At 41.1% G+C, this 23,662-nt stretch overlaps 1 protein-coding gene across 1 annotated transcript in view; it reads right to left on the bottom strand.

The window, feature by feature from the left end:
- The window catches only part of LOC119735777 (katanin-interacting protein-like), a 42,500-nt gene that overhangs the window by 7,274 nt on the left and 11,564 nt on the right, over positions 1-23,662 (bottom strand). Inside the window, exons 9-33 of the mRNA XM_038209700.1 lie at positions 23,473-23,529; positions 22,801-22,993; positions 21,001-21,031; positions 20,601-20,719; positions 19,382-19,554; positions 18,018-18,208; positions 16,703-16,898; positions 15,888-16,166; positions 15,569-15,709; positions 14,074-14,648; positions 13,689-13,820; positions 12,898-12,948; positions 11,072-11,124; positions 10,614-10,688; positions 9,869-10,084; positions 9,164-9,233; positions 7,867-8,008; positions 6,796-6,993; positions 5,689-5,783; positions 5,182-5,224; positions 4,577-4,717; positions 3,343-3,568; positions 1,591-1,768; positions 942-1,107; positions 576-760 (exon numbers count right to left, since the gene is read on the bottom strand). Of these exons, the coding sequence (XP_038065628.1) occupies positions 576-760; positions 942-1,107; positions 1,591-1,768; positions 3,343-3,568; positions 4,577-4,717; positions 5,182-5,224; positions 5,689-5,783; positions 6,796-6,993; positions 7,867-8,008; positions 9,164-9,233; positions 9,869-10,084; positions 10,614-10,688; positions 11,072-11,124; positions 12,898-12,948; positions 13,689-13,820; positions 14,074-14,648; positions 15,569-15,709; positions 15,888-16,166; positions 16,703-16,898; positions 18,018-18,208; positions 19,382-19,554; positions 20,601-20,719; positions 21,001-21,031; positions 22,801-22,993; positions 23,473-23,529 (3,926 nt within the window). The remainder of the gene's footprint in view (positions 1-575; positions 761-941; positions 1,108-1,590; positions 1,769-3,342; positions 3,569-4,576; positions 4,718-5,181; positions 5,225-5,688; positions 5,784-6,795; positions 6,994-7,866; positions 8,009-9,163; positions 9,234-9,868; positions 10,085-10,613; positions 10,689-11,071; positions 11,125-12,897; positions 12,949-13,688; positions 13,821-14,073; positions 14,649-15,568; positions 15,710-15,887; positions 16,167-16,702; positions 16,899-18,017; positions 18,209-19,381; positions 19,555-20,600; positions 20,720-21,000; positions 21,032-22,800; positions 22,994-23,472; positions 23,530-23,662) is intronic.

Raw genomic sequence — 23,662 nt, 5'->3', positions numbered from 1 at the left:
TTTGCATTTTTGTTCGTTTGAAGCAGAAAAAGTGCTCAATATCTAAAGACGGGTGCTTAACAACTAACCTGATGAAGTTTTAGCTCAGTGAATGCTGTACATTCCAAGAAAACAATATTCTAGGATCTTGATTTCACTTCAATATTAAAGTTGCCGAGTCATGTTTTGAATTGCGCCCGAAATTAGCATCCCGGACACGTTCTCATTCAGTCGATTGCAGCTACAGGATGTGACGCATTTAACTGACAAATAATAGCAACGTTAACCACGCGCACACGTTTGTCGTGTCAACACTTGTGTGCACCAATTCATGGATTCACCAAAATACAAACCAACGACTATCGTAACTTTCCACAAATGTGTCACTTGATGCATCTTTGGAAATGGCCTTCTTTTATTTTTTTTTTCAGAATCACAGCATGCCAGAAAGAATAATTTCACAGGGAGTTTAGTGCCATTACAATCTTTAAACCAAGTAAGCTTTTCAACAATAATTTGGTCAGTTTTGGATAGCTGCAAATGATCTACTCTACCTTTGAAGATAAAAACAAATGAACAAACATATTTTCCTGTACCTCAGGGCTTCTGGCACCCCCTTTGCGAACATCGCCTGCTGGCTGAGCAGGGGCATGGACTTGTAATCACTGAAGCTGATCTCCTGAGCGAAATCAAAATGGCAGTATCCTGGCCCTTTCCTGATCAGGTAGCCCTCGCTTGGCGAGATCTGTCTAGTGTCCATGTACACGTGCACTATCTTAGCCTGGTGATAAAACAAAACAGGAGGTTCACCAATCAAAAGTGATGATATTTCATTGACTTGCATACAATTTGCATACAATTTGCATAAATTTGCATAAATTTGCATGCATTTCATGTGGCTTCAGACAAGTTCTAACAATAATTGTTGCACCCTGTTCCCCCTTGTAGTTTGTACTACTCACTCCTCTGTAAGTGTCTTCTGGTGTCTTATTGTAGTTCCATATCCTGAGTCCTGATGTCTGCACCTCCCTGCCGAAGTCAATGGTGACGATGTGATCCTCCCCCTCGGTGAATGGAATCAACCACATGTGCTCATCACTGGTGGTTACATTGGCACCATCGATTAATCTAAATGGGGGGAAAAATAAAATTAAAACAGGAACTTATTAAATCTTTCTTCCAACTTTTGACTAATGATTACAAGCTTCATCCTCACCAACAGAAGTAGAAAATAACTACAAAAATTTCAAAGGAAATTTCTTCCAAAATTGAATAAAAAAATCAATACAAAAATGTCATGCCAATTATTAAAACCTTTGTATTCCTAGTTTGACTACATGTAATGATTAAAATGTAATTATAACCAAGTTTTGGCTTAAGTTTCTAAATTTACGTTGCAAATTGGATTCTTTATTAAATAAACGTGCTACAACCTAAAATAAATTGTAAATCTTTTTGCTAACCTCTTTTACCTATATCACATAAACATTTCCAAACCTTTTTATTCTTGACACTTTCCCTCCATGTTTCTGAATAAATTTCTCAATTTGAAAAGGCGGTGCTCAGGTAAAATATACCAATGTCAATTTTTTTAATGATTTATTGACTAACTTGTCCAATGTCCTGTCGTCCCTTCCGTATCCAGGGAGGTGATTCAAGTCTCTGGGCTTAGCATCCACCATTGCCATGGTGACTGGGATAGCTTCCCCCTCTGGATCTAGAATGTCCAAGCCAGTCAACCCCAGGTAGTGGACGTCGCCCCAGGTAGAGGTGAAGTTCAGTTTCATATCTGGAAAATATATGAAGTACCATTAAGGCCAAAAAAAAAAAGTCTCCGGTTTCTGGTATGGAGCATGCCAAAAAAGTGGTGCGGCGACGCGGCTTCTTTTTTTTTTTTACCTGATATTTTTGCTTCAAATATCGGCTGATGACTGCAAATGGTGCCCGACTAAACTTAGCGCAAATATATGGGAGTCCAGAGAGGCCACATAACCCAATCTAAAAACACGTTAAAATTGTGCAGCAGCAGGATTCCAGTCAAACCAGTGAGTTTGGCGGTTTTGAGACATCATCTTTCATTGAAACAATTTTTTTTTCATTTTGCCGACGCGCATGGCTACGGCGACGCGCGCGCATACCAGAAACCGGAGACTTTTTTTTTTGGCCTAAACACCTGCCATGTGAAAGAAAAGGGCAACTTCTGAATTGAAATGAAACCTGAAATCATCACATAACTAAGAACTGATTTTGACGAAATTTACTTCTTCAAGATTTACTTGAGCAAAGAAATGAACTGGTTAAAACTGTTCACTATGAATCACGAATATCTTAAAATGCTTTAGCTCCGGAAAAGATATCTAAAAATGGAAACACTGGGTCAGTGTTTCAACTGTTAAATGTTTGAAACGGCGGCTGATATTATAAATTATAGTGCTCCATTGTTCCAATTTCAGATTTTCCTGCAAATTGCAGACAATCTTGCTTCATCATAATTTGAACCTAGGACCTCTGGAAAACCATTCTGGTGCTCTACCACCAACTGAGCAATCAGGCCCTATGTTGGTCCTTTCCTTGCCTTTGAACTCATGGTTTGGGTTCGATTCCCGCCATGGTCCACAATGGATTGGGTTTTCAGTCCCTACCTGATTCCATGGGTTTTCCCAAGAATTTTCTTCTGGAGTGTTTCTCCCACCTCTAAATACAGGGTGATTAAAAAAAATGAAACCCAAATGTTGGGACCAATGTTTTAGGGAAGTTCTGCATGTAGCATTTTCAAAATGGAGGATAAGAAAGCCCAATTCATAAGCTTTCTTTTAGTACAAGAGTTGTTCAAATCACTCATGTACTTTTCAAGTTACGGAATTTTTTAAACACAACCACCGTTTAAAGGTTCTGCCCACGGATCGCCAAAAAAAATAAGTGTTCTTTCAGCAAAACGACAGGAAATCACATAGGGATGTGTGTGAATTGTTTTCGTTTTGCTGAAAGAACGCGCACCTTTTTTGTGATCCGTGGACAGAACCTTAAAACGGTGGTTGTGTTTAAAATTCTGTAACTTGCAAAGTACATGAGTGATTTGAATGATTCTTGTACTAAAACAAACCTGATGAATTGGGCTTTCATATCCTAGATTTTGAAAGTGCTACATGCAGAACTTCAATCAAACAATAGTCCCGACATTTGGGTTTCGTGTTTTTTTTTTTATTCACCCTGTACTGTAATTTCTCTTTTGTTTTCTCCCTACAGGTTTCTTCAGGCTTGTGAGCTACAGTGCTTTGTGTGATTTGGAGAATACTTGATTTTTATTACCATCAATCAATAAATACTAACGACGACAAAAAAACCCACATCAAAATAACGTACGTTTACAAGTGAATGCCACGTCTTCGTCGCTGCCTGTCCCAGTGACTTGGGCAGTCATATGAGGAGTAGGAGTTTGCGTATCTCCCTCCTCAGCCTCATCTCCGGGGAAAAATCCTGGATGCTGCTGGTAGTCTGCCTGACCCATCCCCGGCTCATCATCGTCAGCCATGATTTCCTTGACGGTCTTCTTGTCTCGGAACATCCGAGCCTGGGTCATCGGCCGCTCCTGGAAGAGAAGAGAGTTTTGGGATGTATTCTATTTCACACTCTAGGATGTTTTCACAACCTATGTCCCATATCAGGGTTAAATCACACAGTGTACAACACGGGCAATTCAGGTATGGGCTACGTGCCAAGTACCCCCTCAACAGGAGAGTTGGGGGAGACCACTTGGAGAGACATTCAAAAGCAAAGTTGAGGACGCCTGAAGTTGGGCCCTGGTCTAAACTTCAATAACAGAAGACACTGCTTGGCAAATTTATTTGCAAAATCAGCTGAGTACCAGTCAATTGTAATAACTGCATGACATGTTGGCTGGTAACCTGTTTTCATGGTTTTTGCTTAGCCAGTATTTGCTATGTTTCTATACTTTCTTAATAGAAGTTGGAAAAAGATTATTTTGGCGTGATTTTCCAATTTTATTTTGAAGTGCACAATGAACCATTTGAAAATGCACCAAAATAAGAAAATAATTTTCTGACAAACTTGTTGTTGGGTATGTGAGTGCAGATGAGAATGGTTGATCAGAATTCTTAAATGTGAACTTGAGATTTTACTGAGTTTTTTTCAAGTTCACCACATTAGGGAACACTCGGCCGATTTTTGTATCCAATTTCCGCACACCACTGTTTGTGGATTTTTTGACTTAACTTCATGAAACTGAAATTGTTCACAATCAACAGCAAGCATTATTATGGTTTAAGTACCAGTATTTACCTGAATGAATCAGAAGTTTTTCAACAAAGGGGTTTGGCAACACTGCATGAGGAAAGTCGAGGGAAACGTTGAAGTGCGCCACGTTAGGTAACTCCACTGTATACACAATCTAATCTGAAAGCACCCACAAGGGGCTCAGAACTGATCATGTTCAATGGAGAACCACTTGGTCAAGGATGAGGTGAACAGCACTGACGTTTTGATTATACCTCTATTACCCAAATAATAATACAATGCTGACCCTAAGATGAACATGATTGGATGAGTTATTGAACGATTCCAAGAAGATTTGACATACCTCTCCTTGGTCAGCCGTCTTGGGTCTCGGCGTCGCGTCTTCATCTTGACTTGAGCTGAACCAATCCTCATCAGCGACATACGCCTCGTCATGTCTCGAGATCAACTCCAGAATGTCCTCGTCTTCCGTGAATAAGATGGTCTGAAGGAAACAGATATCAAAGATTGCATAGAATGTACAAGTAAGAACTAGTTAAAAGAGGCAGATATTGCAGTTTGTTAAACCTGACACATATTTATCAGCCAAACGTAATTATTTCATTTGGTCGAAGTTCCAGCGCATCTTGGAAGTAAAAGTAGCTACCCTGCACACACACTGACAAGTGTCTATTTGCCTGCAATCGAGGACCCATATTGTCCCTCTTTTGTTTGTACTTTTTAGGAAGACCTCTCATATGTTTTGTACACGCTCGCTAAGTTGGGGACCTTATTTAGTGAACGTGCAAAATCTGAGACAAACCAAACTTAGTGTACAAAAACTCCATAGGGTTGTCTAAGGGGCGTGGCTTACTCGCAAACGGCGATAGGTAAATTGGGTAAAGGAGTCCGATTTTCAAAGGAGCCTGATTTTCATATGACACCGGCACGGAACACTTTTTTACTTACGTCACCAAAACTGTCCGTTTCTCCCTCTGTAATACCTGAAGCCCTGCAAAAAAAGAAAGACAATATAAAACCTAAGCACCACTGATGTACTTATTTTGACTTCACGAATATTTGAGTCACATTTTTATACGTCAGTGAAGGGCAAAACCTAATATTGATTTACATCACCCCGACGCAAAATTCCATCTTATGAATAGTTTAATTGCGGTACCCACTGCTAAATGTACATCAGATTTGTACCAGCCAACCGATCCCGCAAGCTCAGTGGTCGAGTGGTAATACATCTGCACTAGAAAGCAGGAGGTCGTGGGTTCGAGTCCCACCTGTGTGATTTTTTCCAACATTCACTCGGGAGGTAACACACTGAGTATACAGTGCTTATACGTCGGTGAAGGGCAAAACCTAATATTGATTTACATCACCCCAACGCAAATTCCATCGCATTTTTGTATTCCCATGGTTGGAGATCTCTGTTCCCTTGATAAGCAACAAGCATTAATTACTTGCCTTTCAATCTCACCCTTGAAGATATACTGGCCATCCAATGAGATGTCAATGTCTCTGGCACCTCGGAAAGAATGGATGCGAGACTTGTTGTAATTCTGTTGCAAAATAAAACGTTATGGTGCAAATTTCAATTTTACAAGCAAACGGAAGCGAGAAGTTACAATAGAAGTTAACGCAAATCCAAAAGAAAACCAAAAACATGCACAAAAGCCCGCCGCACACGAGAGCTACGTGCCGAGCAATAAGTCATTCGAGGCCGTTTGCTCAGCACCTAGCTCACAAAATATCCCTGTGTGCGGTGAATTTTTGGTGAGTTTTCTGCCTCGCGAGGCCGTGTGGCAACTTTGGATTCCTGTTTGATTTTTTGCCACGAAGCGAAAAACTCACTGTGTGCGGTCAACCTGAGCTACGTGCTGAGCTGGAAAGATTAACTAGCCAATGAAAGCACATACTCTGGTCAGGTGATTTTATGATATTGTTTGCAATTTCTTCTAAAGCCTGCTGGTATTTGTCCCCATTTTGAAAATCATGCGACCGACAGACAAGGATAATCTTGACACAACTCAACCAGCTTGTCCTCTAAAATATCATCGCTGACAATACAGTCGATGACACTTTGATGGGGGCCGCCATATTGAAGTCACGTGACCAGAGTGTGTGTTTTCATTGGCTAGTTAATCTTTTACCTCAGCACGTAGCTTGGGTTGCCCGCACACGGTGAGTTTTTCTAAAATCAAACAGGATGGATATTTGCCTCGTGGGCTCATGAGGCAGAAAAGGCAGCAAATATTCACCGCACACGGGGATATTTTGTGAGCTACGTGCTGAGCAAACGGCCTTGAGTGGCTTTTTGCTCAGCACGTAGCTCTCGTGTGCAGCGGGCTAAAGAAAAAGATGCAATTGAACCACTCACATAATATTCACTCCTCAAAATACCACTTGATACCATTCAAAGTACCATTCAAACTATCAACAATATTATGAAATAATTAAGTGCACTGTATACCAATAAAAAATACCTTTCAATATACCATTTAATACATCACGGATAATACCATTTGAAAACATAAACTACCATCTTCATAACAACCAAAATATCAAGCTCACCCATATTCTAACCAGTGCCACTTTGGTCGGGGACTCAAAGACCACATGTATGAAGTGGTTGGCGCCCGGCGTGTAGGGCGCCAGCCACATATGCGTGTCGTCCCTGGTGCGGTTTACGCCGTCGATCAGGTTGGACACCACGCGAGGATCATTACCATAATCGGACAGGATGTTGATGTCAGGCGGGTCAGCTGAAATCTGTGGGGAGGAAACAGAAAACTTAGGCCAAAAAACGGACACCAAAATAAACAAAAGAGATGAATTCATACCTCAATACTTCAATTTAATCATTAAAAGTTGGCAAATCCATTAAAGGGAATATACAACATTTGCAAACATCGAAAAATAAAACTACCAAGTTTTTATGAAATACCTTAATAGGATGTTGGTAAATAACAGTCTAAAGCATCCTTTAAACTTATGGCACCTGGTGTGAAGTCATTTTCAAGAAAATGGTATTTTTGTAAAAATTTCCAGTGGTGGTCGGCCGTAATATTCATCTGTAAATTTATCCATTTTATATTTAGTGGAGTCAGGGAACCAGACTACTTGAACAGTTTTGTTTTTCTTGGTTTTTCCAGCATTTTCGAACACAAAACTTCAAACATGTCAGTGTAACAATATTTGATCTATTATACTAACCCCTCAAATAGTTCTTTTCTGCAAATTACAGCAAAAGCCAATGATGTATATTCCCTTTAAAGTCCTCAAAAACAACGTACATCAAAAAAAAAAAAAATACACACTTTTAAACCCATGATAAACAGTTGACAACAGTTAAGTTAAGCAGTTTTGCAGTAAACAGGCATGCAACTGGGAATCTAGAAAAAAATAAGGAAACTACAAACCACACAAGACTTTGTACAGTGTTTTTCAATTTGGAATGGCATTCATGAGAAGTAAAAAAAAAGCTCAAAATGAGCAGATCCGAAGAAAAGTTGCATGCCTGTATTGAGCTGAACATCAAGGTACACACACTTGATCACAAATTCTCAAATACTTTCTCTGTCTCCATGGAAACATGATGGGAAGATTTATAACAAAACCTCTCTTTTTTTTCTAGACACAAACCTCAACAATGTTGACTGGTTCCCCGTCACTCTTGAATATCTCAATGCCGTTGAGACCAACGTAGTGTTTGTCACCCCAGGTCGTGCGGATGTTGATGGTCAGTCTCTGGCCCATTGGTAACAACGGAATCTCAAACTCATCACTGTAAGCAAAAAAAACCAACATTTGAAACTCATTCAGCGTTGACATATTCTGTGTTGGTATTAAAGGGAATATACATCATTTGCTTTTGCTGTAATTTTCAGAAATGGATGGAATTAGGGGGTTGGAAATATATAGCAAATATAGTTACACTGACTTTTTTGAGGTTTTGGGTTCGAAAATGCTATAAAAACCAAGAAAAACAATCATTTTCCTGTAGTCTGGTTCCCTGACTCCATTTAAGAAGAAACAGAGCAGTTTACATACATTGGGGAATTGGAAGGTCAGGGAACCAGTCTAGCTGGCTTGTACCCGTTCATAGGTGTGTAATCGATTGCAAACAAGTGCGATGGTCAACTGGGGCCAGTATTTGAAAAAAAGCCAGTTTTTTCCAACTTGATACCAAAATACCACTTTTCTTGAAAATGACAGTATACCAGGTGCCATGATTTTACAGGATGCTTTACACTGTCATTCACTAACAGTCCAGCAAGGTATTTCAAAATGATTTGGTAGTTTTATTTTTTGATGTTTGCAAATGTTGTATTTTCCCTTTAACCTTAGCCCATATAATAGACTCCATGTACACTGCAGTGCAACCAATTCCATATAAAACAAATATTGACGCGTTCTGGCAAAATGAGAGGGAACTGGGCACAGGCCGTAGTGGAAAACAATGTAAGAAACTGAATGGGGTTGATTGTTTTTCAGATGGATTGATATTTGTAACCTTTGATATGTCTACTACACATATTTTAAAGAAATAGTTTGAAAACCATAGGATACAAGTGTTTTTAAGGAAAAACAATCGGCAACTTACATATTCACGAATACAAACTTGAAACGTTTAAAGACCTTTTTCTCAGTATTTCACGTTTTTGACATGGTGATAAATGCCAACTATAAATGGCCATAACTTGTCAACGAAATGTCCAATTGAAGTACAACAAACTGTATTGTTTGGAGAATTTTATTCTCTTTTCTAATACCTCACTGCAAACCCTCATTTCGACCTCTGCTCACTTTGTCTCATTTTTGCCAGAACGCCTCACATATATGCCATGGTTCAACAGTTTCACAAAGGCAAGTTTTGGAAATTTCTTTTTTTTATGAAGAGTCAAAATATATATATTTTTCATATACGCGTGGAGAGTACCTGCTATCATCTTTTGCTTCTTCTAGCTGCGCTGACTTCCGTCCAGTCATGTACTCATCGAGTGAATCACCTGAATAAAAACAAACCACTGAATGTATTTTTTGAAACATTCTACCATGTACCATGGCCCAAAAGCACTTTACCAAACTCCTAATGTACTTAACCAAGGTCCAAGTGTACTTTACCACGGTCCCAAAGTAATTTACCAGGGCCCTAAAGTACTTTACCAAGGTCCAAAAGTACTTTACCATGGCCCAAAAGTACTTTACCAAGGTCCAAAGTACTTTATCAAGTTCCCAAAGTACTTTACCAAGGTCCCAAAGTACTTTACCAAGGCCCAAAAGTACTTTACCAAGGTCCAAAGTACTTTACCAAGGTCCCAAAGTACTTTACCATGGCCCAAAAGTACTTTACCAAGGTCCAAAGTACTTTACCAAGGTCCCAAAGTACTTTACCAAGGTCCAAAGTACTTTACCAAGGTCCAAAGTACTTTAACAAGTTCCCAAAGTACTTTACCATGGTCCCAAAATACATAACCATGGTCACAAAGTACTGTACCATGGCCCAAAAGTACTTTACCCGACCCCAACCCGATATTTTGTGACCCGATCTGACCCGAATAAATTTATTTACCCAACTCGATCTGAAAAATGTACCACTTGAAGCAGTCAACACTTGTTTATTTGACTTTTACATTTAATATACCTGCAATGTCAGTGTTGACATTAGCCGAGATGCGTCCCATCTGAGATTTGTTGAAGAGATTGAGTGATGTCCAGGACTCTTCAAGGCTCAACTCTCGATTGGCACGCCACTGGGCCCGCCTCCTGCTGCCAATAGGCTCCTCCCCTAAATCATCGCTGTCTATTGAGATGCCTCGCTGCCTCCATCTTGTGTCCTCATGCTCATCTGCTAACAACCCTTCAAATGTGAAGAGGGAAAACCACAAATATGTGAAAAGTGTGTCATCAATTCTTAAAAAGCAATACAGTGGAACGTCGCTATACCGAACACCGCTATACCAAACATTCGGCTATACCGAACATCGTCCTTGGCTCCCGATTTTTGTGTACAAAACCAACCGAACATTGTTGTTGAAAACCGTCAACAGAAGAGCGACAAGTGGCTATTGTTTCCCCAAGGCATAAAAGGGGAAAGCCACCCATCGATGTAGGTAGTAAGCTCAAAACTGTGTAATTAAATAATTCAATGGTCGGCACGTGTTCGAAGTTGTCTTTCAGTAACTTCAGGGTGAAGGTATGAAGGGCATCATTTATTAAAAAGTGAGCACCGGAGCACCGGCAGCTTAAAATCGCTATACCGAACGATCCTTATTTCGAACCTTTTCTCTGTGGGACCCGCGATGTTCGTTATAGCGGCGTTCCACTGTATTAGTGTAAAATTCTCTTTCTGGGAGGGGGATGAATACAAAGACTCCAACATAACTTACTCATCGATTCATCTTCCCTTTTGACTTCTCCTACAAGGTCACTTTGTGGTTCTGCATCGGTAGCATTTTCATCATCTTCAACACGTAAAGAACAAGGACGAGAAAAAAAAGATTTCCATGAAATTGATAAACTATTTTTAACATATAAACAATGGCTTTTGGTTACATGGTGAACATGAACATCAGGAAAATGCAACGGGGGCCATGGCCCCTCCAAAAATGAGCCCCATTTTTTGTTTTAAGTGACGTTGCAAAAAACCCAGACACTTATGTGGACCCACTTTTTGGGGAAAAATTATTTTTGTTCTGGATCCGTCTTGCTAATACAATGTGGTGAAGTCAAAGGCATGTAAAGGCGCCTTGGGCAGCCGTCATATGACCATGTCTGACCACAAAGCACAGCCAGAGATCAAAAGTGTGGATTTTTTGTGGAGGGAGAAAAGACTAGTATTACTCACTGATATTCCCCAGCCATGGTGGCCTCTTGGCTTTCCTCTTGGACTTGTCGTCACTGTTAGGAAAAAAACAATTCAACAGATATTAATGAAAATTTCAACAAAGAAATTGACTGGGGCAGGGTTTGAACCTGCGATTTCCAGATTACCTTTCCTGCACTCTACCAACTTTGTGATTCATTTGAAAATTTGTAATAAAAAGCTGTGTCCTCTCTGAGTGATCCCCGTTTGCTATTTCCGAGGTCTGTTGCGTGACTTTGGGCGTGATCCCTGGCTGCATGACATTCGGTTTTATGGCTTCTGACTAGCGCCCCTTGAACAAAGACATTGACGTATCGGGGATCTGCCAACATACGGCTGGATAGCTCAGTTGGTAGAGCATCGGAACGTAGTCCGCAGGTCGCAGGTTCAAACCCCACTCCAGTCAATTTCTTTGTTCGACTTTGAATTTTCATTTTTTTTTATAACTCACCTGGCCACTTGTGAATCCTGGAAAATCTGTGCTCAGATTTGTGAACAAGGAACAAAATATTCCTAAAAATAACACTTGATGTCTTTGATCAAGTTTTAGCAGAACCGAACTCAAAAATATCAGCTAAGTAACATGGACTTTCATTTTTTCATTAGCATTATAAGCAGAATTTGTTGAACAATTACAACAATACGTATGCTGAAAGAAAAAAAGTGGAACAATGGCCCAGCAACAAACCATGAGAGAAAACAGCAATGTAAATGAGACAGAAAGTTTTAGAGATGAGGTTATCTGAACAGGATACCTTTTGTCAAGTGAAAAGCAAGCGTTGGAATGTACATGAAGAATAAAACCTTTTTGAAAAACTGCAAAAGAAATGCATTTTAGGCTTACTTTACCATATTATACAATGCTATTAGATTTGTTTCTGAAATGTTTGCCAACAAACCCAGCACAATTCTGAGATATTTTTGGAACTATTTTTGGTATTTTTGTAATTCTTCCGTAGTAGAATTTTCATGCAGAAAAGTTTGGGATTCCAGGCAAAAGCAGCCGTGCATGTTGAAGGGCGGACCAGAAAATGAACAAAAACATGTACAGAAAATGCTTCTGAATGTTACAATCACCAATTGTTGTGCAGAACAATAAACAGGTTATTTTGCAAGCTCTGCAAGATTATTGTCACACTTATGTCTACCACAAGTTAAAGGCATATAGGATCATTGGCTTTTCATGCATGATGTTCACATTCAATAATAGCACCACTCAAAATCCAAAGAAGACGGTTCAAAACCCCAAGCTGTTCATCTCAGTGGATAGTACAGTTTTCAAGGAAACAGTGAAAAACCATGAAAAATCTATCGATTGCAAAATGCTATTTCGTCCACAGAACTCTCTACATGGTCAAGTCAATTGACTGATCATTGGAAATCACCTACATTTCTTGATTTCTTCTTTTAAATGACAGCAAGCCAGACGGAATAATTTCACGGAGTGTGTACGATCTTTAATCCCAATAAGCTTTGTTTTGTTAATAATTCCCTAGGTTACTTTTTGAATGAATGCAAATGATCCTATGTGCCTTTTGTTTGACCCTGAAATTAACAAACTGCATTCATGCTACCATGCCCAGCATTAAGCTTTGCCCCAATTTTGTACCAACGCTATCTTTAGTCTCAAAGGATGAAGGTACCAACAGAACACATCAAAGTTGATTTCATTCATATTTTGGTTTGAAATGTTTCAAAGAGTGAAAAGAGTTGAAACCACAAAATTTATGAGTCTTGGCAAGCCGGTTATTTGTGAGTGCGTGCGCTTTTTTAGTTAGATCTTTCCTTTCCATACAAGAGAGACTTACTCAGTCTGTTTATCAGAGGATGGGCGGAGCCACTTGGGCCTCTCTTTGCTTCTACAAGAGGCGGAGAAAAGAGGACAGATACAGACAAAAGAAAAAGAAAAACTGAGAAAAAGAAGAGAAACTGACAACTAATGCAGGAGGTGGATGTCAAAAGACCAATCCACTAAGCCCCACCTATAAAGTTTCGACCAATCACATGTGGGTCTGGAACATGCAGTGTGGCACTGGAGAAGCACATATATTGTTGCCCAATATGTGTAGTGGGCGGGGTTTAATAGATTGGTCAATTAAACATGTGTAGTGGGCGGGGCTTAATGGATTGGTCTATTAAACATATGTAGTGGGCAGGGCTTAATAGATTGGTCAATTAAACATGTGTAGTGGGCAGGGCTTAATGGATTGGTCTATTAAACATATGTAGTGGGCGGGGCTTAATGGATTGGTCAATTAAACATGTGTAGTGGGCGGGGCTTAATGGATTGGTCTTATTAAACATGTGCAGTGGGCGGGGCTTAATGGACCGGTCTATTACATTGTAAATAGAATTTTTATGTGGAGTTTCAATAGAAGTTTTATGTGGAGCGCCGTGGTCCAGTGGTTACAGCGTTCGACCCATGTACCATGGTACCCGGGTTTGAACCCTGACGGGGAACATGGTGCTTCATTCGGTCATTTGCGTGTACATGCACATGTAAACTGATGAATCTGAAATCTGAATAAAATAGTCCTAAGCTTGTACAAACATATTTTGTAGAAATATTGGACTTTGATCTGCTATTTTCCTGACATACCCTGTTATGCTCTGTAGCTGTTTCATCATGGATGGCTCTTCCAGGCTCTGCTCCACCTCCTCTGACTGGGATTCTTGGCTGTTCTCGTTATCGTCTGGTCTCCCCTTAAGGATCACTGTGGCTCGGCCAGACCTGTGCAACCCACAGCATTCAAAATGTATAAAACTCCTTTATTAAGAGCCAGCCCATCGGGCTTTGGTAAAGATTTGATCGGTCAACAGTGGGCTGTGGAGACTTCCTACTCTCTGAGCATTGTGTCCTTGGGCTAGGCAGTCTACTACAATATGCTTATTCAAACAGTGAATGGATTGCTAATTGAGTTTTCTTTGATATTACAAACAACATCTGTGCCGCTGTGAACATCTCAGAGACTTCAAAAACTTACGCGAGTCTTTCTTTGCCCACTACCTCTTGTGACCGTTGTGTTGGGGATTTTTTGGACACCCTCGGCGTTGCATAGATCTCAAGGCTGTCATCAACGGTTGGAATCTCCAAATTTTCCGTGGAGTATTTCAGAATCGTTGTCTTGCTGCGTGGAAATTCCGGCCTGTTCTCCTCTGCATCATTCCTCTTAATAGACTCTTGTTCAACAGTCCGAGAGACTTGGCGAGCGCCCTCTTGTGACTGGGTCGTAGGAGGAGTCCTTTCCTTTGCAAACAACTCCTTGTCGATTTCTTCGCTGACGCGTTTCGTGTCGTCTCGGCAACCGTTATTGTTCCTATGCAGCGGCTGTTTCGTGTCTCGGCAGACTGGACTCGAAATAGCGGTTGCACTCTTTTGTTTGTCGGAATCCATGTCGAGGGGCTTGACTTGTTGAGGGTCATCAGTCCTTGTTTCACTGAAAACGATGGACGTCATGTAATCAAAGACTTGATTGCCGCAGCCTTTGTCAATCCGCCCCGCCCACACTAGACTGCCATCCATGAATACACTCGCATCCTTCACACCTATGCTTAGCTCCTACACAAAAAAAAGAGCAATTAAACCAAAAAAATGTCATGGCAAATGAAAAATTGACAAACTTTTAAAGGTACAGTGGAACATCGCTATACCGAACACCGCTATACTGAACATTCGGCTATACCAAACATTGTGATTGGCTCCCGATTTTTGTGTACAAAACGTCTCGAACATTGAAGAGCTACAAGTGGCCATTATTTCCCCAAGGAATAGAAGGAGACAGCCACCCATAGCTGTGGGTAGTATGCTAAAAACAACTGTGTAATTACGTAATTCAGTAGTTGGCACATATTCAAAGTCATCTTTCAGTAACTACCAGGGCATGCAGGGTGGAGTTCTAAAGGGCATTTTTTTTTTAAAGTGAGTACCAGAGAACCGGCAGCTTCAAATCGTTATACCAAATGTTCGTTATTACGAACAATTTCTATGGATTCCGCGATGATCGTTAATAGCGGCGTTCCACTGTAATATACTTTTACTTTTGCTGAAAGTTTCACAAATGGATGGATTTGGGGGTTTGTATAGTTTATAGCAAATATTGTTTCATTGACCTCATAAAGTTTTGTGTTAGTAGATGTTGGAAAAACCAAGAAAAAAAAATGATGTTCTTGTAGTCTGGTTCCCTGACCCTACTTGAGACAAAGGAGAGCAACTTATAGACGTCAGGAAAATGTCATGTCAGGGAACTAGAGTAGCTGGCTTGCACTCGTTCAAGGATGTGCAACAGATGGCAAACAAAAAAGTGGACTAACTAAAATTGGTAAATTGGGGGCAGTATTGAAAAAAGTCAGGTTTTTTTCCAACAATGGTTGGCCGACCATCGTTGTGTACCTTCCAGGGGGTTCTTGAAAGCAGTAAATAAAGCGACCAGTCATGGTTTTCTTGTATTAAACTGTCTCGTTCAATTAGAGTCGACTTACTTTCAGGCTCTTGTTGTAATTCCAGACATCGATTCGTGAGATGCCTGTCGTCGCGGTATCGCCGGTGGGGATACTGAACAGCACTTTCAGGCAATCACCACGCTGGTATGCACAGCTCCACATGTTCCTATCCTTTGTTGTCTGAAACCAGGAACACGATGTAAATATATTGAGCAAGGTTGTAATTTTGTTTTAATTTGTTTAGAAAACAATGATTTGCATACCAAATATACTCAACAACCTGAAAATGCGCATTTGCATACTGGGGGTAATCTCATTATGGGGTAAACTCAGCACGGGAAGTATCCCTGAATCTAACCTTGGCTTTCCCATTGATAATGTTCTCCAGCTCCCCCTTGGCATCTCTGCATGCTCCAGTCGTCCTGATCTTGTCAGCGCTCAAGCTGACCCGCTTGCCCGCCAGGTCAAAGAACTGGACATCGGTCAGACCGATCCGGTTCGGATGACCCCAGTTGCTGCTGGCCTCTAGCGTGAACTCATGGGTCGGGGTGGTGGGTGTGGTGGTGGCAGCAGAGGTGGTGGTGGTGACTGGTGAAGAGGGCAGGGCTGGTTGACTCGATCCAGTGGCAGCTGCACTCTGGTGGTCAAATACATTGCAACAGACCATTAGCACGTGTACTAAACACCGCAAAAAAAGAAAGTCCACACTTATTGGAGGGGTCATAATTTTGAATGTGATCGTCTTATGATGACATCATTTATATAGACCTTTGGGGCATTTTGTTTGCTACATTTTGATACCCCGTTGGCTACCAAAGACTGTAAATCGTCCAAGATGGCAACGGTTTATGAAAAATTATGCAGTTTGAAAAGTTGCAAATTTAAAGTTTACGGGAGGAGAAATTGCGCAAACACAGGCCACAGGAAATGGACAGACTTGTATGACTCATGACTTGGCCTTGAGTCCGACTCGAATTCCATTTCCGTGACTCGGACTCGGACTTGAGTCACGATGACGAATGACTTGGACTCAGATTCAACCCTGCAGACTCATACTTGGACTCAGACTCGACCTGCATGACTCAGGAATCGGACTCAGGAGAGGTGACTCGGACTCGATGTTTGCAGACTCGAATACAAGTCTGGAATCTAAATCTTAACACATTAACAAACCTTTGCTCTAGGAGCCAGCATAGGTGTAGTGAACACAGCTGATCTGTCTAGATCATCCTCCGCAGTATGCGGTTTGTTGTCTGTCGCTGTCTGACCACCGTCTTGTCTAGGTGTGTGGCTAGGGGTTGTGTCATCATCCCCTATCCTGGCCGATTCCTCGACTTTCCCCAGTGCTGCCAAAAGCCTTCTTTGTGATCTGCGCACGTGCAATGAGTAATTAGTTTGGCTTTTGGTCTTTGCTTCAATGTCCTCTACATTTGGATTCACATGCCTGCTCTGGTAAAATCATCGAATTCACAGAATGACTTTTCCTATGCACATGGTTGGAAAGCCGGTGATATAAACAATGAACTGGTATACGTTGGACGTCCAAATTATGTATCATTTGCACAAACCAATAATTTGGAGGGATTTAAAAACAATAAGCCAGTTGGGTATTTCAACTGCGCATGTGCACAATGATGTGGGTCATGGGTCATATCAGGTGCACGATGCTTGCGTGTAATTACCAGCAGAATTGGCGTGCGCGTAACATCACATCAGCGATGTTATCCCGAATGACCTCAGGTCATTTAAATACCAAACTGGCTTTGAGAAAACGGCCTTTCAAGAAATTGGTGGCAGTTGAAGTTGATTGTGAACCACTAAATATATAAAAATCACCTTAATAAGATCTTCTTCAGAGGCAAAATGACAGAGGTACAAGAAACAAACATGTAGAGACTCACATGCAGCATTTTTGACCAAAAAAAAAAGGTTAAAAATGCAAAAACAAAATCAAAAACAACTTATTACAACATTAACCCTGACCCTCCTCAATCCTCCAAAATCCTCCTGCTGGTTTGGATAATTTTAGAGGATTGAGGATGAATGGCAAATATTTTTTTGTGGAGATGCTTTTTCTTGGAGGATGCATTACGTCAAGCCAGTAGGCCATATCCTGCATTGGTTATGTTCAGCCATGCATAAATCAGCCCTGTGTTTTTCTCGTATTTCATCCGCACTGCTTCTAAATGCCATTCGCACTGCCTCAAACCATAGCAGTTATTGGCAGAGGATTTTTGGAGGATTGAGGCAGTGGTCACCCTCCACAGACTAAATTCACGAAGTAACGGATGATTTTGGAGGATTGAAGCTGAATCCAATTTTTTCTTGGTGGCAATTGGAGGATTTTGCAGGATTGAGGTTGCATCCTAGCCAGAGGGCCTAGGGGGTTAGGGTTAATAAACCTTGTCCCCAAATGCACAGCTTGACTAAGGTCACTTTTTGCCAGGTTAGGTCAAATATGCGGGGTTAAAGTTCAGCTATCCCTCACCTTGCATCCATATGCTTGACTTTGTCCAGCACAAAGGCCAGCTTGTGTTCATTGAGATTCTGTGAGGACAGCAGATCCTGAGGGGACGTCAGGGCTGAAGCAGGCTCCGTAGCAGCGGCAGGTTGATCCATCGGTGCAACAGAAGCAGAGCGAGGCTGCTCTGTGACTTGAGACGGCCTCGCTGACGACATCTGATGACAAGGATGAAATAAATTATGTGATGAACTGGATACAAAATGTGAAGTTTGGGGTCCAAACATACAACTGTTGAATACTTTTAGACCAGTAAGTTAAAGGGTCCATGCGATGATTGGACCATGCACTTTTTCTGAGGAACACATTTTGTGCAACTTTCTACTCCTCTTAAATGCATGAAAACTGTTTGATTTGGTTAATTTTATTGAAAAGTGCACTTCTTTAAACATGTAAAGTTTTCCATGCTTTTCCAGACAACTGAGGCCGCTGTTGCTGTGATGTCGTTTCAGGAAGACACTGTTTAGTTTAGGGGTTTTCTGTTCAAATTATGAACCCAAACTTTGCTAATTGAAAACGTTTGTGAGAAAGGGTTGCTTTACTCACCCCCCCCCAAAAAAAACAATCAGTCACCGATTTTATGCAACCTGAGTGTAGCGTGTGATGATATGTAGATGATCGGCATCAGTCGCCACTAAAAAACATCAACAGTTGCAAAAGTAGAACAATTTTGAATTCTGCGCCAGGACGGAACATGTTCCCGACAGTCGTGCGTGCATTTGGATCACCTAATCGTATTGTGATTCGTCGTTGTGTCGTGAGTGAGGTGAGCATGGCTGCGATTATTCTGTGTCGAGATGCCGCTTGTTCCATGATACTAGCACGATTTCTCAGTTTTGTGACCTGAGCGTGACTTCCGCCGCGGTGCAAGCAAATACAGTGGAACGTCGCTATAACGTACATCGTGGGATCCACAGAAATTGTTCGTAAGAGCGATCGTTCGGTAGCGATTTTCACACATTAGTGGCGCCCTCTTTTACTCATTGTTATTGTGTAGTTGCATTTACAAACCACGCGCGGAATCACCAAACTTGTCCATAAACATTTTTAATTCCATAGCAGAACTTCACCAAGTAAGCCCTGGTAGTTACTAGAAGACGACTTTGAATGCGTGCGACTATTGAATTATGTAATTACACAGTTTTTAATAATAGCCATTTGTCGCTCTTCTGTTAACATTTCCAACAACAATGTTCGGTACGTTTTGTTCACAAAAATTGGGAGCCATGGCTGGTGTTCGGTATAGCCGAATGTTCGATATAGCAGTGTTCGGTATAGCGACGTTCCACTGTAGCAGGTCAACCTGAGAGCGGCTTAAGGTTCTTCCAAACCTTTGCTGATGCCTGTGGGGGTGCACTCCTCGTCCCACTGGCTCCCTTCTTGCTGGCTGCTGCCTCATTCTCTGCCTTCATGGCCCTCTGGATGGCCGACATGTCATCGGTTGCCTGCCAGTCCTTCTCCGATCGCTTCTTCTGAGACGAGAGGGGTCGGGAAGGGGAGGGGGCTGGAAGAAGGTTCAAGGTTTGAAAAAAAATATCTAAGTGAGCTTTGATCAGAGTTGTGGCTAGAAAGTTTTTAGTGCCGGCTGTTTTCTAGCGAATACAAGCAGGCAAATGACAGTTTCTGATAAAAAAATTTCTAGCAAATAAAACTGGAGGAAAGTGAGACAATCCTTTGCTTCAGTGAATTTTCTTGGACTATTTTGTCTGTCAAAACTTCAAAATCGCCGTGTATGCAGCAACATTTGTGCTGGCCGGCAAGCTTCATTTTCACCCCTGTGCCGGCCAATGATTTGGAATGCCGGCTACTGTCAGCCAGTGCCGGCCAGCATAGCTATAACCCTGGCTTTGATAATGGAAGCACAGAATTATTGGTGGGAGAATGAACATTCATAACTTATGATCAAGGTCAATGGAGGATCTTCTAGACATAGAAGCTCTGGAATAGTATTGGAAATCTTAAAGAGTAATCATTGACAGAAGATGCCAAGAATCATATGCGAGAACAATTTTATTAAGGGGATCATGCCGATGACTTGTGGTATGGAGCATTAAACTCAAGGTCCGTGGATAATTCTGCAGGTTGCGGGTTCGAGTCCAGCCTGGGGTTATTGTGCGTGTGCCCTTGAGCAAGGCACTCTGTCACTCATTGCTTCTCCCCACCCAGGAGTAAATGGGTACCCATCAGGGCAGAGATAGTTACTGTGATTAATTTTAGCTGCTTTCGCTGAAATGGCAGCGTTGAGCTGTATACTCCCCAGGGAGCTGAGATTGCATTTGGAATGTTTCATTGGCCCAATGAGCAGGGTAATAATGATACCGCATTGAGCACCAAAAATGGTGGATACATGCGCTTTATAAAAACACATTTCAAAATTTAACCTGCGACCTCCGGATTGCCGTTCCGATGCTCTACCAACTGAGCTATCCAGCCCTATTTTGGCGGTTCCCATTTTGTCAATGTCTTTGTTTCAAGGGGGCTTGTCAAAACTAACCTGTCCAAAAAAAGTTTAACATTTTCAAAATTGTTGTTTTAAGAATTTCTTTTTACCTGAGGTCGTTCTAAGTTCCCTCAGCTCTGACGATTTTCTGGAATCTTTCTGAGTTGCTGTTAGGCTGGATTTGGGTTGTCTTGTTGCCATGGAAACCTCATCTGCATCTGGTTTCCTCCTATAGTGAATGGAAAACAATATTTTGAAGTCAGTTGATGAAAAGAAGTGTTGCTAATTTCAGAACAGTACAAAGGCGGTACCAATTCATTCTGAATAAGATTCCAAAGAAAGTATCTACATTGCTCCAAGTAGACATAGCGGAACAAGCACAGCCATTTTGAGGTTAAGATTGAACTCCAATCAAAACTAAGCACTTTTTGTTTGGGTTGATATAAATGTATATTAATTTTAAAATCATGTTAGTAAGTGTACATTAATTAAGAATTATGTATGACTTACTTTGCTGACAGCATTTTATGCTGCCTTGGACCTGTTTAAAAAAGAACAAGTTACATTCTTAGCAAAAAAAACCCAAAAAACAAAAACAAAACAGAAATGTCTGCGACCTGCACCCAATTTCATGAAACTCATCATAACTTACGATGCATCGCAGTGCTGCGATGCGTCGTATCCCTACGATGCATCGCAGCTGCGACGCGTCCTGCGATCCATTTCACAAAACATGTCGTAAATGTGACACGTCGTAGGTGTATTTATAGCACAACTCAGTTACTGTTTTATGTGTTTAGTCAGCGTACAGTAAATAGTCGTCTGATATTCAACAAAAAGTCGTCAAATCTCCTCTCGAAATTTTTTAAAACGATAAACAAAATGGCGGATGTGTGATGCAATTTTAAAGGAAAACAAGCCCTCAGTGGACTGTATAGCTACTTTGAAATTTCAACTGCAATATTCCAGGCTAATTCATATTTATTCAATGCAGTTTCTATTTACAACTTTACACACATTGTCTCGGTATTATAGTACCGGTTAAGTATTTTTTTATGGCATAAAACTGGCTGAGAAAAGGACGCTCCCTTTTTTGCGATTACCACTAGACACGTCGTAACTTGCGACGACTTTAAGCCGTTGTCAAGGAGCTTACAACGCGTTCAACACATCGCAAGTCGGGCTGCGATGCGTCGTAGAGCTTCGTGAAATCAGGTGCTGGACTCGTCTGAAGGTATTCTACATGAGGGAATGAGTACTAAGCACTAAAGTAAATTCATAGAATGTTATTATCAGGGCCCAATTTCATAGCTCTGCTAACCAAAGAATTCTTTGCATACGATCACCATTTTACGCAAACGCACAAGCAGAGAAATTTGGTGCTAATCCTGTAAGCACAGAATCTTAGTCATGCAATTTCCACATGTGTACAAGCCAAGAATCCATTCTTACTAACAAAATACGCTAACCATAAGGGCAGAATTTTCTGCTAGAGTAAGCTGGAATTTTCTGCTAGAGTAAGCTGGAATTTTCTGCTAGAGTAAGCTGGGATTTTTGCTATCAGCATGCACAGTAATGAAATAGAGCATATAAGTCTCGCCAGTCCGCATTCAATTTTTCATGTGAAGTTCTTGGTACCAAACACTGACTAGTCTAGTCACAGACTCCCCTGTTTCAATTTACCCAATTGTTATCTCCGTGATTGATTGAATGGAAGTTGAGGTCAACAATTTTTATCTTATAATTGTCATGATTTTGCCACACTTTCAGTATGTTGTAAATTGTAATGCTTTCTTTTCTTTCGAAATGTCCATATATTGCCCTTGACTGGATGGGCCCAGTCAGGACACAAAATACATGCAAAAAATAGGATTTTACACACGTTGTAGATCCTATGGCTCCGTGCACAAGTACCCCATCAACGACAAGGAAAGGAGAGTTGGGGGTGACCTAGACTGGTTCCGGATCCATCCACTGCGTACTTCAAATGATCCATAGTTACTGGGGTCAGGGATTAGTCTGGGAGACCATCGCAAGTTAAATTCGAACGTATTCGCGTGCCGACAACGCCTGAAGCGCATAGACGCTGTGACTTGGCTTTGTGCACATTCAGGATAAAAAAAAACGTACGTACTTCGTGAGTTACAGTGCGCTCATGCGGTGTCCCATCCAATGGGCTCTCAGAAGTGGTAAAAGCGTGCCCTCGTTCGTTGGCGCACGGAGCCCATACATGGTGCCCAGATTCTCATGAAATCTCACAGATTTCTGAGGTCAACTTGCAGACTCTATTGGGCCCAAGTTATGTCTGACCTTTGTTTGGCAATGATGCAAACTCCAGGACAATCATATCCCCTGGCTCCAGTGCCACATCTCGTCTCATCTCCAGACTGTCAGCCATGATGTGCTCTTCAATGTCTTCATCTAATGCATCTTTGATGTCAGTTCTCGCCTCGTCTTCATCTGAGTTCTTATCATCATCTGAAGCTGCAGGACTTCCATCACGCTGATGAAAATACATGTACATTTCAAAAAATCAAAAAAATACATAAATCATATTAACCTGCCATCCTCTGAAATACACTCAACAAGAATTTATTAAAAAATTTACTCAATGTACATGTTCGTAGATAATATTAGTTGCTCACATTAGGGCATCCATATGAATTCCTTAGTACATTAGCAACCAACAACGAACAGGCGAAAATCGTCTCAGGAAATGTTGCAAAACAGTGGGGTTTTTTGGGGTCTTTCCAGCTTCATATCTAAACTTCTACTCAACGTTTGAATTTAGTTCTTTTGCCTAAATACAGAGTATTTTATTCCAAAAAAAATAATGAGAAGCTGAGGAATAAAAAGGGAGCCCTTATAAAGGAGTTTGTACAAATCTGAAATGAATTTTGAGATTCTATGGATTCAAACGATGAGTTTACAAATGCTGAAAGTATGAAATCAAGAAATTGGCTAGGACCAAATATGACATACCTTGTTTGACAGGCTCCATCGTATGTCAGCATTTGCTTCCAAACTACGTCTTAGTGTCTAAAAGAAAACACAAACAGGAAAATACAGTTAAAAAGAAGCAGGGATTTTTTGGCTACAAATCCGTAATTAGCTTTTAACAGTGATACCGGAGTCCAAAATAGCGTACGTATCTACCAACAATTAGGTACTC

The sequence above is a fragment of the Patiria miniata genome, unplaced genomic scaffold, assembly GCF_015706575.1.
Source record: "Patiria miniata isolate m_02_andy unplaced genomic scaffold, ASM1570657v1 HiC_scaffold_29, whole genome shotgun sequence".
Classification (NCBI taxonomy): Eukaryota; Metazoa; Echinodermata; class Asteroidea; order Valvatida; family Asterinidae; genus Patiria; species Patiria miniata.
This window is presented reverse-complemented; position numbering and strand designations above follow the sequence as displayed.